We start from the raw sequence: 17338 nt of genomic DNA, 5'->3' as shown, positions 1-17338 counted from the left end.
TCCCCTCGAAACTGGATCCTCCCCTCGCCATGGTGATTGTAGTTGGAGCAGTGTTTTTTTAGTAAACCACGCATATCATTGATCAACAATCAGAATACATGTACAAGCACACGCGCCAACTCCTAGAGAAATTAGAAGTTTTTTTTTTTGAGAAACTAAAAATAGAAGTTGACGGATGTCCTAAAAACTATCGAGAGAGGAACACTTGACATAAAAAGAAATACAAGAAAGTCCATAGGGATCCTTGCACACACTGAATCACTGCATCCAACATCCGACGCCGTCGGAGCGCTGGTCCGAGAAGAAACACAACCTCTACCATCGCCCAATTCAGAGGAACACCATCGCCATAAATACTTTATGAGTCAACAAGCAATCCTGCTGCAAGCAGCAATGCTTGTTGGTGTGGCGCGTCGACCAGGGAACTTCCCCGTGCTAACCTGGATCTGAATCTGTCGCATCCCATCGACGTAGTCGGGGAAGAGCCCTAGTTGTCGAACCAGCAATCCCGCTTCAGAAAATCCAACTCGTTCCAGTCTCCAGCACCACTTAGAAAAACAACAACAGTTGAAGAGAAAAAGAATATCTAATCTCACCGCCCCGACCAGACGATGAGAAGACAAGGCCATCGGCTTGTCGACGCCGCCTGTTCGCTGCTTCAGAGGAGGAGACCCACGGCCTCGCCTGCTTCCATCAAGAGGAGAAACCGCCTGCCCAGGGTCGCCTCTTTTCCTCGAAGTGGAAGACGGGGTACGGGAAACCACCACCGATGTACACTAGTACGTTTCACTTCAACCGGAGCAGCGTTGAGCGGGCGTCCCAACAATTCCTGCTCCATATCCCTTGTCATTGGGCTCCTCCACAGGACACACATCCTCCAACAACATGCCGCATAACAATCTCCAGCGTCACATGCATCAAAAACAAGCCACTTTCAGAGCACACGAGCACCACAATTAACTTCAGGCTGGCCAGAGCGTGCTTGATCAGTTTAAAGTTTCATAAAGCAAAATTTAAGTGAACAGTCTGACAACACGACAAGTATGTACAACCACAACAACAAAGTATACCCACGACTTCCAAGATAACCAGGCAATTCTTCGAAAAAAAGAAAGATAAACTAGGCAATGGTGCCGTCTGATTCCCACTACCTCGAGCTGGTATAAGTGGAAGCTGGCGAGGGCCCTAAACCTAACGAACTCGCCGACTTCCATCCACAACACAAAATGCAAAAGAGATGCACAGATACTCATCTCTAAGACGATCCAGATTCCTCCTCAGAATCTGCAGCTGACTCTGACTGATGATCATCTTCCTCAGAATCTGCAGCTGACTCTGACTGATGATCATCTTCCTCAGAATCTGCAGCTGACTCTGACAGATGATCTTCCTCAGAATCTGCAGCTGACTCTGACTGATGATCTTCTTCCTCAGAATCTGCAGCTGACTCTGACTGATGATCTTCTTTCTCAGAATCTGCAGCTGACTCTGACTGATGATCTTCTTTCTCAGAATCTGCAGCTGACTCTGACTGATGATCTTCTTCGGAGCCATCTTCAGAGCCTGACATAGAGAACTGCTTGGAGATGGGCGTCGGTCTTTGCCTCGTTGTTTTCTTTGTCATAGCTTCAGGAGTCACCTCCCCTGGGTGCACCATCTCTTCATCAGAACCTTTCATGTTTCTTCGACTCCGACGAACCCCTGGTCGAAACTGCTTGCTAGCAAGAGCCCGGGCAGCAAGGCGGGTCCTCTTGCGTGGTACAATAACCTCCTCATCCGAGTTGCTCTCGTGGGAGTCAGAAGTATCAGTGTCTCCATCGCTGCTGGAGGAGCCGTCATCCTTGTCATCGTAGTCTGAGACTTCATCGTCGCCAGAACTAAGATCATCTAGGCCCTCCTTGGCATCCTCCTGTTCTCTGTCTTCATTATGCTCGATGTCAGCACCTATATCAGCTTTGTTGTCTGCTTGACAAGGAACTTGCTTTTCCTTTTTCGCCGCCTCCTTGCGTGAATCAGCTTCCTTTCCTTTCCTGCATCCAAGTAAGTAGATTCTTTTCACATATGCACCACTATAGTATTTACTAAGAAACTAGGGGGAAACAGCAGTGGAATTGTTGAACTTACGCTGTAGCTTTTATTGCCTCGTTTATGCGACGATCATAATCAGCTGCCCAGAAAACAAACACATGGTATCAATGTCAAAAGGATAGCAGGTGATCACAAAATATAAATATTTTGAACGGTCAAGATATAATCTTCTACAAAATTGGAACATAGTGGAAGCAACCTACATCACATATTGCAAACAACAAATACTAACAAATACAGTAGAATCGGTGTTCCAACTCCCCTAATTTGCCTCTGATGATCATTACCAGTAAAAGCATATTGACAAATGCATAAATTTGATTACATAAACGAGGGATGCCAAAGAACACGAGTTTTAATATAACAGCCAAGCTGCAGGCCGTGAAGCCAAAAGATATTGCCAATGTAAGGAACAATTGTGACAAGGTTTCATTAAAATTGCAATTATTCATCTACTGCTGGAAATTTAGAGTGTGTTTTTTTCATCTGTAGCTAAGGTTGTGGAATAGAAATGCTCCTTACAGTAATCGTAGCTGACAGCTTTACGTTCGCGCAATGAACGGGTTTGGAAAACATTAGCAAAAGCTAAACGCTCCAAACGCTCATTCTTCTGCTGCCGACGTTTCAAGTCCCTCTCTTTCTTCTGCAAGTTAAAGAACAGGTAAAAATGTTGTGCTAAACCATCAGCGCAAAAGTAATCTGTTGCCAAGGATAGATAGATGCAAACATAACAAAAAATGCAACTATGGTAGAACTTACCTTCTGGAACTTCTCCACAGCTGGAATAATATTTTCCTTAAGATGCTCCCCAATGGTAGCTTCAGATCGACCCTTGCTGCATAACTTCTCCTGTAAACATCACATGTCAAATATCGGTACTAAAAAGTTAAATGCACATGAAGAACATCTCAGCAGGAAACGTAACTGATATCTCAAGAAACTCATCAAGATTAGTTGCAACTGTTTCCCACTGAATATTGGTAACTGGTTTTGTCAAACGGCCATCCTTCCCCTTCCAGTTATTCTTAAAACCAACCAATACATCTTCTTTGTATAATCTATATCCAATAGTTGAGTCCCCAACATACCTTCAAGCAGAAAAATTAAGAAGTGTCAGCAAGACAACAAAAGATACAAAGGGGGCAATCAATTACTTTTCTGGAATGTGCAATGGACAGAAAACAAACACGAGATGAAAAGATTCAAGGTCCAACCCAGAATCACTTTAAATCAAGTGTATGTGTCATATTAGAGATACAGTAGGTGGTATTTGAAAACCAAGAAGGGCAATACCAAGGATGGAGGAGTAAATCCTTATAAGTCAGCCACGTTCGTCCCTATCGAGTTTTAGAACAGTCATCCAATTCGCATTAGTAGCAACTAGCAAATTGCTTGCCTGACAGCTGACCATTTCAATTTGGTCATCTATGATCTATGCTTAAAAAAGCACAAGGAAAACAAAGACAAATATGGACTATATCTATGGCAACAGCTTATGGTGTAATCCAAGTCTTTCAACTGTCCAACAGAATAAAGCCAAAGGTTTCATGTTGCTGAGTCAAGGCGAGTTAAGACCAGCGAGTTGAGTCGACATGGCGCCCGGCATGGCGACAATTAGGTGTTCCGTGAAAATAATAATAAGTACTCCCTCTGTTCCATTTTAATTGCCGCTGATTTAGTACAAATTAATATGGATAGGAGGGAGTAATATATCACATGGCAAGATATATGAAATTATACCCCATATGGTAGCAAATCCCAACATTATGTCAAAGTTAGGCCCAAAAGTTATTCCAGAGCCAACCCATTAGGCCCAACAACCTGGACTACATAAGCTAACAGAAACCCTAGCAGCTCTCCGTCCCTCTCAGCCTCTCCCTCCAACCTAACTCCCTTCTACCGCATCCCCCAGCCCAGTCTCTTCCCTGTATGCCCCTGTCATGCCGCCCCTACAGCCAACAACCCCATCCCTACTGCCACTCCAGCAGCCCTGTGGCCAGTGAGCCACGACGAGCTCCAGCAGCTGCACAGCTCCACAGCTCCACGTCTCTGTCCGCAAGCGAATCGGACACGCCGGTGGCGTCCCACCCAGATCCAATGTCTTCACCCATTCTTGTGCCAAAACTCAAGTTTACTCCATCAATTCCCCCCTGGTCAAGCGACACAGCTAGCTGAGGCGACACCATTAATTTCTGGGCACCCACCTAACTAATAAATCCTGGGCATCGCTCCCAGTCGTCCACGTCAGAGCACCCGGACAAAATGGCGACAACGCGACGACTTAATAATCTTGAGTCAAGCCATGAATATCAAAGATTGCATCAACTTCTGATTTGGAAGTTGTGATTGCAATTTTGGAATATGCAGAAATGGATTTAAGAAGTGAGCTTGAGGAGTAAGGACTATTAAATGAGCACCCCCTGCTCCTGTCGTGGCCAACATGTGCATGGAAGGGTTTAAAATTTATGGAATGGTTAGGTTTCCTCCCATTAGGGTAACAAGACCTTTCTGTCTGAGCTTACTGTTATAGTAATACCAAAAAACTCAAATGCGAATAGAAGTGACCGAAGATGATAGATTATGGAAAATGTAACGAAAAGGAAAGAGGGATACTGACCAGTATATAGCCCCATCACTAGAACTCCCTAACTTGTCTTTCCTAAAGTTGCCAATACTAACTCCTTTCTTCATTTCATCAGTTATGTAGCATACTGCATCATCTTGCTGAAATATAGAAAAAATAATATCAATCTACCATGTGTATAACACTCAAGGAAACTTGTTGATATTTAACATGTGTAAATGCTCAGCTGGCTAAAACTTCAGCAATTAAGAACATGTCTCACAAAAGCAATACCTCTAAGCGAACTTCACAAAGCGCTTTGAGTATAAATAAACGGTTCACTGGATCCTGCTCCTTAAACGTCTCAACTTCCTTACTGCACCAATAGAGGGTATAGTGATGAAAAATCAATAAAGAGTAAAGGGTTATAGTGATGAAAAATCAATAAAGAGTACAACACACAGAGCCTTATTTACAATATGATGATGCATACCCACGATTTTTTTCGAACGGGTTTGCCCCTTCAGCGACCTGAAACCAAAACTTAGTAAGGCCTGGGATAATCTATTTTACTTACATTAGTACAAAGGCCAAGCAATATGTACTAGCAACCTACCCATGACCACCAGTCGGATAGTTTCTTGGCAGTTGCTATCACCCATCCATCATCAACATCGAGTTTGAGTTTTTTGTTAACTGGTGGTATTCCCTGATACATTTGACCACTATAAGTTAGTGAACAACATAACGGACAAACATGGCATTGTACGACAAAAAAAAAAGAGGTGGTACTTCAATATGTCAGAAGCAAAATGTACCAAACTAAAATAGTTGTACGGACATAAAATCGCTTTCTGCAGATGCGTAGGCCATGTATTATACAATAAGCAACACAAACATTTGGTACAAATACATAAACAATGAAGATGCCCCACACATGTCCTGTTGAGAAATGCCAACTGCACTAGAAGACCGCGCGGGGGGGGGGGGGGGGGGGATATGACCACAGAGATTTTTACAAAATTGAATTGTCTTAGTACAGGTACTATAGTTGGTAGAAGATCTGCACTTGCCAACATATTTTCTGGAATGACAGGTATGAAACTTGAGTACATAAAAGAACAGTAATTTAGTTTAGAAAATAATAGGTAGACAGACATGTTGATGACTTGGTGAAAGACGTTGATCAGTCAATAAGATGCTGTTTTAGCTCTATGCCAGATATATTGGCGCCTGGTAATAATTCCAAAGTCTCAAACACACATTCATAACAAGAATATGAATCCAATCAGGCCACCTTGTTTCACAAAAAATAACATCAATACCTAATGTTCATAGTAATCGGTTTACGTGATAGAAAACAAAAATTATAAGGAAAATAAATGCTAAAACTTTTTTAGAGATTGCATCAGTTTTTAGATATATTTTTTTGTGAATCAGATTGCATCAGCTTAAAACAAAGCATACTAGGCACTCCAAACCTAGACTATTTCGACATGCCACGATGCATCTGATCTCTGCACAAACAATCAATCGCACTGTTGGCCGGACCAAATCAGATCAGCAAAGTGCTTGCACGCGCTCTGCGACCCACGACCCACGCAAACTCGGCACAAAAATTATGCGGGCGATGAAAACCTTCAAAAGGGCAATGTGGATGCGAGCGAGGTCGTCGTTGTTGGTGATGAGCGCCGTCTCGATCTCGTCGGCCGAGAGCCCCAGGTTCGCCTCGATCACCGGCTCGAATACCTGCAAATCCGTACCCGATTACGCCGACGCGAAGCGGAAAAGCAACAGATGGCAAAAGGGGGGACGGAAACCCTAGACGAATCCGCGCTCACCTGGAGGAAGTGGAGAACGGAGGCGAACTCCCAGCGGCGGCGGAGGAGCACGCGGGGATCCTCCGCGGGGCCTTCCTCCGCAGGCGGCGGCATCTCCGGGTGCTTCCCCGGCGACGAGTGCTTCGGGCGCTTCGCCGGCGAGGCCATGGGGGCGGAGGAGCGTTGGGTGGGCGGGAAGGGGGGAGAATTCGGGGGTGGAGGCGGGACGGAGGGCGGGGAAGAGTCGAGGCGCACACGGGGAAGCGGCGCTTGCGAGTGGTTGAGTATTATAGGTTTTTTTTTCTCACACAAAGCGGCCACACATTTCATTTTTAACCCTAACAAAGGCATGGATTTATTAGTATGGACAGGGGCCTATATTTGGATAGAAACTGATTGAAGGTTTTCGTAGCATTTTATTACCTCCATCCCAAAAAATGGTTTTATATTTATTTAGATACCTATGTATCTAACACTAAAAAAATGGCTACATACATCTGTATCTAGATAAATCTAAAACAAGAATCCATGAACGCCCTAATACTCCCTCCGTCCATAGTGAACATATTTTGAAATTTTAAAATATCATTATTTTGAAATTTTAAAATACCTATATATCATTGTTTTACTTATGTGTTCTTCACAACTTGATCTTCAAACTTAAAGCATCTCCACTCGTTCGACGCCCTCAGGGATGAAAATAGTGCCTCCTGGGAGCGAGCCGGCGTTATTTCCGCCGTGGGGGCGGTCGGGTTCCCACTCGCCGCCCCAAGTTGGCCCCTAGACGCCCTTTTTTGAAAAAAAGTTCAACTAAAATTTAAAGAATTTGGACGAAATTCATTCATATTTGTACATAATTTAAAAGACATAACTTAAAACCTAAAACTACGCCGCCGTCGTCCCGAGCCTTCTACACGCCGAGGAGCTTGAAGAAGGTCGTGTTGTCGCCCCCGTCGCCGCCATCATCGTCGTCGTCGTCGTCGCCGCCGCCGTCGTCATCATCGCCCTGCACGCCATCGTCCTTGCTGCAGCCCTGCCCTGGGCCGCCTTGGTGGACGGGGTTGGTGCGCGACGGTGCCTCGTTGCTGTCCTCGAGGAGATGACGCGGTGCCAAGCGGCGATCTTCTCGAGGGCGCGGCGCTGGCGCTCCAGTTCCAGCCGGACGTAGTCGTCCCACGCCCATTTGAGGGCGGCCTCCTCGTCGGCGGCCATGTCATCATGTTCCTTCTTGACGGCGACGAGCGCCGACTCGGTCTTCACTGCGATAAGCCCCGGTTCGGGCTTTGGCTTGACGACGCGGGAGGAGGGAGGAGAGGGGCCACCGCGGGTGCGCCGCCCGAGCGGCGTCTCCAGGGGCTCGGCCTTGACCGGGGCGAGCGGGGCGAGCGCCGGCGACCCAGAGGAGGAGGAGGGGGAGGAACCGCCCGCCATGCGCCTCAACAGCCAAGAAGAGTTGTCACTCCGCCGGGGGACCGGGGCCAGGGCCACCGGGTACTCGAGCGGCGGCTCATTGCCACTCTCGAGGTGCTCGAGGACGGCATGGAGTGTGCACCCAGGGACGCCCCAGCACAAGCGGCGGCCGTCGGTGTTGTGTCGGCCCCTCACCGACGCATTGTTGGTGGAGGTGAGCTGCTCCTCTTGGCGGCGCCGGAAATACGTCGTCCACCAATTAATCGTGGTTGTCGGGGGCGTACTCTGGTAGGCCTCGCACCTCCTCCGGTAGGGACGTCCGAACGCGCGCGATCTCTGCGTGGTGGCGGTCGGTGTCGGTGGGCGGCGGGGGGTGGGGACTCCTCCGGCGCTCAGCCTCCACGAGCCCGACATGCGCATGTGAGGCGGCGCCGGGTAGTTCGCCTCATGGAGGAGGTACGCCTCCTACTCATGAAGGTGGCGGCGGCCGAAGCCGTTGGCCGCCGCTCCGTCGCCGGGGAATCGGTGGGCCATCGGCGGTGGCTGCAGACGGGGAGAGAGGTAGACTGGGGGAGAGATGGGTCAGCGGCGGCGAGAGAGGGACTGCAGTGAGGGGTGTGCGACCAACGGTGAGGGAGAGCGGTACTTGTAGTGGTGGGTGGGCGGCGAGCGGGCGGCAACCTTGTGGATGCGTGGCGGCGAGTCTTCACTGCGCCGCCCATGAGGGATAAAGGTTGACCGGCAGCAGCCTTCGCATTAATTCCCCGCAGGAAACGAGGCGATGAGGACGACGAACGCGCCTAGTCACTGACTCAGCGGGTCCACCGGTCTTTCGCGGCCAAAAAAGTTTCTCCCGACGCCTTCAGTGCGCCGGGTTCGGCCTGGGTCCGTCGACGCCAACTTTGGCCCTAACCAGCGAAAAGTGGGCTTCTGGGGGTGCAACTGAGCCCTTTTTCTCGTTGGTGATAAATAAGGCCTTGGGGTTGTGGGGAGGGGGGTGGAGATGCTCTTAGATCTCACACGAGCATATGCCCACAAACATTTCTGAAAAGCAATCTCGTATCACAGAGCACGCTTTTCTATCATAATGACAACCCAATCATTTGTTATGAAAGAGCACTTTTGGATGCGTTCCCTGGGTCACGTAGGTTATATCACGTGATTTCATCTCTCCTTTCTTATTCCTCTTTATGACTGGTGATCTTTCCGGTCTCCTAAGACAAGGTGTGTTGGTGAACACCATTGAGCCAGTGAAGGGGTGCACTCGTATGCTCGGAGTGTCCATCTTCTCTTCACCAAGGACACACTCTTGTTTTTACATATACATCAAGGAACCATTGGTGGTTATGTGTTGGCAATAGGGCAAGTCATAGATCATGCCAAATGCCCCATGATGTTTGGACATAATTGACTCCCCTTGCTCAACAAGAAGTATGTTGTGTTTCACAAGTTGATAGTATAGATTTTGAAGTCAAGTTCGTGGAATTGTCTACACCAGAGGGTTGCATGCATATGAATAAGATTCAAAATTACAAGAAAAAATCACTAGCGGGGTAAATAAGTCTTGATCAGAAGTGGTCAATTAGACCATTCCTACATACGTGGGGTCTTAATGAAGAAGATTCAAAATTTACAAGAAAAATTCACTAGTGAGTAAATAGGTCTTGATCAAAAGTGGTCAATCAGGCCATTTCTACATACACGGGGTCTTAACTCTCCATGTTTGTGCGGGATGGCCTTACATGCATGGTGGGGAACAACCGGTTAGGGTCGACAAACAACAAATGTAAGACAAACTGGAAGTCATGGGAGTCTCTTAACCAACCAAAGCACATGGGTGTCCTCAGATTTCGGGATTTTTTGGATGTTCAACCAAGCTTTGCTAGCTTGGCAAGCCTAGGGCCTACTCACAATGTAGGATAGTTTGTGTCTTTAGGAAAAAGGCCAAATATTATCCTAACGGCCTCCTTGAGGATATCGTGTTCACGGGAAATGCTTCGTCTACCTAGCACACAACCGAACACAGTTCGAACGTGCTAAAGAAAGGTCTATTGTGACAATTGGCGCTGGCAAGTAGGTTTGCATCTAACACGACCCGTGGCTACCATGAGCAACGTCGTATCAACGAAAATCTGTACATGAAAACTTCCACCTCATCCGAGTGTATGAGATCCTCACCATGAATGATGCATGGAATGTTGAACTTCTATGTTGAGACTTCATGCCGCTCGACTTTGACGAGATACTCAAGATCAAGTTTTCACTGCATTGCCTTGAGGACGTCCTAGCCTAGGCTCTGGAGTGGAGGACATCTTCTTTGTCCGCTCTTCTTATTGCCTCGCCCTTGACGAACATTTTCGCATGACGTCCTGCACTACAAGCAGGTACCAGATGGCCAACTTATATAAGATCATGGGTATGTTTAGCTTATATACTAAGTTTTTTAGTATTTGCCATATTTTCTTGCCATACATGCCTAAGGATAGTTGATGAAATCGGTGCCATAGTTTACCACACTCGAGGCATTTCTTGCCACATATTTCCAAGTAAATTACACGTAAGGCCTAAAATACATAAAATACAGGAAAATAATCTTGCCATAAGTGTGGTTGCAAACCAAACACCAAAGTTTAATCCAATGATCCATGTCTAACTACAAACATGCCATCACAAACTGCATAAACGAATTCCATAAAGTGATGAACTACCAACATGCCATCAAGAATAATAACGAGTTCGATTGCCGGGAATGTTTAATCCAATGCTCATGCGTAGCACCAGTACAACGTCATTGGTCACCACGGTGATGCCAGGAAGCTTGCTTAGATCCTCGTCATTTCACATTGTATTAGCGACCAAAGTACTAGGTACACCAATTCAAAATATGATTTTGTCATGCCATTATTCCATCTAGAGAGGAGACGGCAGGGGTATTTTCGATCAATATGAAAAGGGACGTCTGGTCAGTTAGACATGACGATAAATCATGGGGTGTTTGATGAAAAGTATAACATGTCTTTTAAATGAAAGTTTGATTTGATTGTTACTCTAAGTATCTTTATGGAGTACTAGGGTACTATAAAGAGCCTCTTAAACATTCTAGTCCATGTGAAATTTCCATAAACAAACTATTCTTTCTATGCGAGAAAGAGTCTATGAGTGCTTGTTGTACTACTGCATCCGGGATCCCCAACACTATCAATTTTCTTTGCTTGGCCATTTGCTTAGGATTAAATAATTCACCGGTGCATATCATGCAAAAAACCTGATGGTGTATGGTTTGTGGTATACCTAGTTAATTAATTGTACCTTTGCGCGGGAGACGTAGCACCTTATCATGCCATTGGTTAGAGGGAAATATAGCCACACGTAGTTGAACAAATTACTGCTGGTAATTTTTTATTTTAGAGTATTGTTCATGGAATGCAAGGAAGGAATGGCAGGCTACTATAGCTACCCTGACATCCCTTGATAAGTCAGAGAATCTCATTCCAGTTGAACCTTGGGTAGGAGTAATTAGGGCAGTCCCAACGCTCTGATGTGTAATATAGATAAAAACATGTCACTTCGGTAAAAATATGGGTTGACACCATATTTAATGAAGGGGAGTATTGCTACATCTTAATCTACATATAGGTCTTAGCACCGAAACGAAGAAAACTACTCTCTCAGGAAACGTATTAAATGAGAGGTTCTTTTAGATATAATTCATTGAAGAAGTTGTATCTAAACACACATTTAATTTATATGATTACGAGCTGAAGATTAAAGCTTAGTGATGACAACTTTCCCCTTTCCCACATCATGATCATGACCCTGTTCAGCCAGCATTAGAAATGAGACATGGCAACAAAGTAGCATGTTTGATACATAATTAAGTTGGTGGCGTCGAATGAATTATCTCATTTTGGGTATATACCAAATCTTCTAAAGTAGCATAAGAAATTTCACCCTTTGTGCTTTGGCATCTCACATGCAGTATGGAGCACCCACTCCGGTCCAATATTTTTTAGCTCGATGACATTAGACAAGCTCCAAGTTCTAGCCATAGAATGCCACAAGACTCGAGGCAAATTGCATTTGCACAATGCATTATATGATCTTCAGGCTTCGCACCATAAGCGGGCAATCATCAGAGGGCTTGAGGTTCCTAGAGTGTTTAAGAAGCCAGGTCCGAAGAGTTTATTGCAAGTATGCATGAGAAATTTTTCACCATGGAGCATATTGTAGCCCCATATGACCGACCACACAGTCCAGTTACCATTAGGCACAGAAATGGATGCACATTGATCGACTTGGTACATTTCTTCAAAGCAAGATAATACGCACTAGAGATAGTGAAGTTCTAGCTTTGTCACAAGCCCAGGCAATGAAATCGCCATGATTTCCATCGGAGGTCTTGATCTTCGAAACTCTTCGGCATCAAGTGGATAATACCAGCAAATCGGCTATGTGTTTGCTATGTCTTGAGCTTGCCTTGGTTTTATTTGAATAGGAAAGGGTGATGCAGCAATAGTAGCGTAAGTATTTCCTCAGTTTTTGAGAACCAAGGTATCAATCCAGTAGGAGGCTCCTCAAAAGTCCCACGCACCTACACAAACAAATAATAACTCGCAACCAACACAATAAAGGGGTTGTCAATCCCTTCAAGGCCACTTATGAAAGTGAGATCTGATAGAGATAATATTATAAGTGAAATATATTTTTGGTATTTTATAATATACATTGGAAAAGTAAAGATGCAAATAAAAGTAGATTGAAAGCTTATATGATAAAAGATAGACCCGGGGCCCATAGGTTTCACTAGTGGCTTCTCTCAAGATAGCATAATTATTACAGTGGGTGAACAAATTATTGTCGAGCAATTGATAGAAAAGCGAATAATTATGAGATTATCTAGGCATGGTCATGTATATAGGCATCACGCCCGTGACAAGTAGACTGACTCCTGCCTGCATCTACTACTATTACTCCATACATCGACTGCTATCCAGCATGCATCTAGAGTATTAAGTTCATAAGAATAGAGTAACACATTAACAAAGATGACATGATGTAGAGGGATAAACTCGTGCAATATGATATAAACCCCATCTTTTTATACTCGATGGCAACAATACAATACGTGCCTTGCTGCCCCTGCTGTCACTAGGAAAGGACACCGTAAGATTGAACCCAAAGCTAAGCACTTCTCCCATTGCAAGAAAGATCAATCTAGTAGGCCAAACCAAACTGATAATTCGAAGAGACTCGCAAAGATAACTTAATCACACATAAAAGAATTTAGAGGAGATTCAAATATTTCTCGTAGATAAACTTGATCATAAACCCACAATTCATCGGATCTCGACAAACACGTCACAAAAAGAGTTACATCGAATAGATCTCCAAGAAGATCAAGGAGAACTTTGTATTGAGATTCAAAGAGAGAGAAGAAACCATCTAGCTAATAACTATGGACCCGAAGGTCTGTGGTAAACTACTCACAACTCATCGGAGAGGCCTTGGAGATGATGTAGAGGCCCTCCGTGATCGATCCCCCTCCGGCGGAGCGCTGGCGAAGGCTCCAAGATGAGATCTCACGGATACAGAAGGTTACGGTGGTGGAAATAGTTTTTCGTGGTCGCCTCTGATTTTTTCGGGGTACATGGGTATATATAGGAGGAAGAAGTAGGTCGGTGGATGCTCGAGGGGCCCACGAGGGTGGGGGCGTGCCCAGCCCTAGGGGGTGCGCCGGGCACCCTCGTGGCCGCCTCGCTTGTTTTTTGACTTCCACTCCAAGTCCTGTGGATCACATTTGTTCCAAAAAGATCGCTCCCGAAGATTTCATTCCGTTTGGACTCCATTTGATATTCCTTTTCTTCGAAACACTGAAATAGGCAAAAAAACAATACGGGCTGGGCCTCCGGTTAGTAGGTTAGTCCCAAAAATGATATAAAAGTGTAAAGCAAAGCCCATAAACATCCAAAACGGGTAATATAATAGCATGGAACAATAAAAAATTATAGACACGTTGGAGACGTATCAAGCATCCCCAAGCTTAAATCCTGCTCATCCTCGAGTAGGTAAATGATAAAAATAGAATTTTTGATGTGGAATACTACCTAGCATAATTCTTAATGTAATTTTCTTTATTGTGGCATGATTGTTCAGATCCAAATGATTCAAAATAAAAGCTTATAAAACATAAAAATAATAATACTTTGAAGCATACTAACAAATAATCATGTATTATCAAAATAGTATAGCCAAAGAAAGCTTATCCCTACAAAATCATATAGTTAGGCCATGCTTCATTTTTCATTACACAAAATACTCCCATCATGCACAACCCTGATGACGAGCCGAGCAATTGGTTCATATTTTTAACGCGCTTCAGCCTTTTCAACTCTTACGCAATACATGAGCGCAAGCCATGGACATAGCACTATGGTGGTATATGGCGGTGGTTGTGAAGACAAAAAGGGAGAAGATAGTCTCACATCAACTAGGCATATCAACGGGCTATGGAGATGCCCATTAATAGATATCAATGTGAGTAAGTAGGGATTGCCATGCAACGGATGCACTAGAGCTATAAATGTATAAAATCTCAACAAAAGAAACTAAGTGGGTGTGCATCCAACTCGCTTGCTCACGAAGACCTAGGGCATTTTGAGGAAGCCCATCATTGGAATATACAAGCCAAGTTCTATAATGAAAAATTCCCACTAGTATATGAAAGTGACAACATAGGAGACTCTCTATCATGAAGATCATGGTGCTATTTTTAAAGCACAAGTGTGGAAAAGAGATAGTAGCATTGTCCCTTCTCTCTTTTTCTCTCATTTTTTTATTTGGTGGGCTCTTTGGCCTCTTTTTTTTGGTGGGCTCTTTGGCCTCTTTTTTATTTTTGTTAAAGTCCGAAGCCTCATCCCGGCTTGTGGGGGAATCATAGTCTTCATATCCTTTCCTCACTTGGGACAATGCTCTAATAATGAAGATCATCACACTTTTATTGATTTACAACTCAAGAATTACAACTCAATACTTAGAACAAAATATGACTCTATGTGAATGCCTCCGACGATGTACCGGGATATGCAATGAATCAAGAGTGACATGTATGAAAAATTATGAAGGTGGCCTTGCCACAAATACGATGTCAACTACATGATCATGCAAAGAGCAATATGACAATGATGGAGCGTGTCATAATAAACGGAATGGTGGAAAGTTGCATGGCAATATATCTCGGAATGGCTATGGAGATGCCATAATAGGTAGGTATGGTGGCTGTTTTGAGGAAGGTAAATAATGGGTGCATGATACCGGCGAAAGTTGCGCGACATAAAAGAGGCTAGCAAAGTGGAAGGGTAAGTGTGCGTATATCCATGGACTCACATTAGTCATAAAGAACTCAAATACTTATTGTAGAAGTTTATTAGCCCTCGAAGCAAAGTACTACTACGCATGTCGCTAGAGGGATAGATTGGTAGGAAAAGACCATCGCTCGTCCTTGACTACCACTCATAAGGAAGACAATCAAAAGAGCATCTCATGCAACAAATTTGTCACACAACTTTTACCATACGTGCATGCTACGGGACTTGCCAACTTCAACACAAGTATTTATCAATTTCATAATTACCCAACTAGCATGACTCTAGCATTACCACCTTTATATCTCAAAACAATTATCAAGCATCAAATTGATCATAGTTTTTAATGCACTTTCTATGATAGTTTTTATTATACCCAACTTGGATGCTCATCATTCTAGGACCAAATTTATAACCATAGCAAATACCATCCTATTCTAAAAGACTCTCAAAATAATATAAGTGAAGCATGAGAGATCAACAATTTCTTCAAAAATAATCCACCGCCGTGCTCTAAAAGATATAAGTGAAGCACTAGAGCAAAAACTATCTAGCTTAAAAGATATAAGTGAAGCACATAGAGTGTTATAATAAATTCTAATCAAGTGGGCTTCTCCCCCAAAGGTGTGTACAGCAAGGATGATTGTGGAAAACTAAAAAGCAAAGACTAATATCATACAAGACGCTCCAAGCAAAACACATATCATGTGGCGAATAAAAATATAGCTCCAAGTAAAGTTACCGATAAACGAAGATGAAAGAGGGGATGCCTTCCGGGGCATCCCCAAGCTTAGGCTTTTGGTTATCCTTGAATATCTTGGGGTGCCATGGGCATCCCTAAGCTTAGGCTTTTGCCACTCCTTATTCCATAGTCCATCAAATATTTACCCAAAACTTGAAAACTTCACAACACAAAACTCAATAGGAAATCTCATAAGCTTCGTTAGTGCAAGAAATAAAAACCACCACATAAGGTACTGTAATGAACTCATTCTTTATTTATATTGGTGTTAAACCTACTGTATTCGAACTTCTCTATGGTTCATACCCCTACATACTAGCCATAGATGCATCAAAATAAGCAAACAACACTCGAAAAATAGAATCTGTCAAAAACAGAACAGTCTGTAGCAATCTGTAACTATCGAATACTTAACTCTAAAAATCCTACCAAAATATGAAGTCCTGGGAAATTTTTCTATTGATCTACAGCAAAAAGAATCAACGCAAAAGCACGTTTCTGTGATTTACTAAAATTATTTTCGTGCGCGCAAAGTTTCTGTTTTTCAGCAGAATCAAATTAACTATCACCATAGGTTATCCTATAGGTTCTACTTGGCACAAACACTAATTAAAACATGAAAACACATCTAAACAGAGGATAGATGCAAAATTTATTAAATAACAGCAAGGAAAAATATTGGATTGTCTCCCAACAAGCGCTCTTCTTTGAAGCCTTTTTAGCTAGGCATTGAGATTTCAATGATGCTCATATGAAAGACAATAATTGAAGCGCAAACAGAGCATCACATAGAATGTGACAAACACATCTAAGTCTAACATACTTCCTATGCATAGGCATTTTGTAAGCAAACAAATTATCATAGCAAAAAAAATTAGCATATGCAAGGAAGAAGAAAGAGACGATAGCAATCTCAACATGACAAGAGGTAATTTAGTAAGATAAAAATTTCTACAACCATATTTTCCTCTCTCAAAATAATTACATGTAGGATCATAGGCAAATTCAACAATATAGCTATCACATAACATATTCTCAACACGATCCACATGCATGTGAAGTTGACACTCTTCCAAGATAGTGGGATTAACATTAACTAAAGTCATGACCTCTCCAAACCCACTTTTATCAAAAATATTATAAGATTGAACATACTCCAAATATGTGGGATCTAAAGTTGACACTCTTCCAAACCCACTTTCAATATTATTGCAAACACTATTATCAATCTCATATTCATCATGGGTTTAAATAAATTTTCAAGATCATAAGAAGAATCACCCCAATCATGATCATTGCAACAAGTAATAGGCATAGCAAAACAAGCATCCCCAAGCTTAGGGTTTTGCATATT

At 43.6% G+C, this 17338-nt stretch overlaps 1 protein-coding gene across 1 annotated transcript; it reads right to left on the bottom strand.

The window, feature by feature from the left end:
• Window positions 1-982: 982 nt before the first annotated feature.
• LOC123068984 (DDT domain-containing protein DDR4) lies at window positions 983-6712 on the bottom strand. Its single transcript, XM_044491694.1, has 11 exons — window positions 6493-6712; window positions 6290-6400; window positions 5268-5360; window positions 5145-5182; window positions 4946-5027; window positions 4706-4812; window positions 3014-3176; window positions 2848-2937; window positions 2611-2731; window positions 2125-2167; window positions 983-2030 (listed from the first exon to the last, which is right to left on the bottom strand). The coding sequence occupies exons 1-11, from the start codon at window positions 6637-6639 to the stop codon at window positions 1256-1258; spliced, it is 1770 nt and encodes a 589-aa protein (XP_044347629.1). The 5' UTR covers window positions 6640-6712; the 3' UTR covers window positions 983-1255.
• Between the last annotated feature and the right edge of the window lie 10626 nt (window positions 6713-17338).

This window comes from Triticum aestivum, chromosome 3B (assembly GCF_018294505.1).
Source record: "Triticum aestivum cultivar Chinese Spring chromosome 3B, IWGSC CS RefSeq v2.1, whole genome shotgun sequence".
NCBI classification, from domain to species: Eukaryota; Viridiplantae; Streptophyta; class Magnoliopsida; order Poales; family Poaceae; genus Triticum; species Triticum aestivum.
Note: the sequence above shows the minus strand (reverse complement) of the source record. Positions and strands in the feature narration are given on the sequence as shown.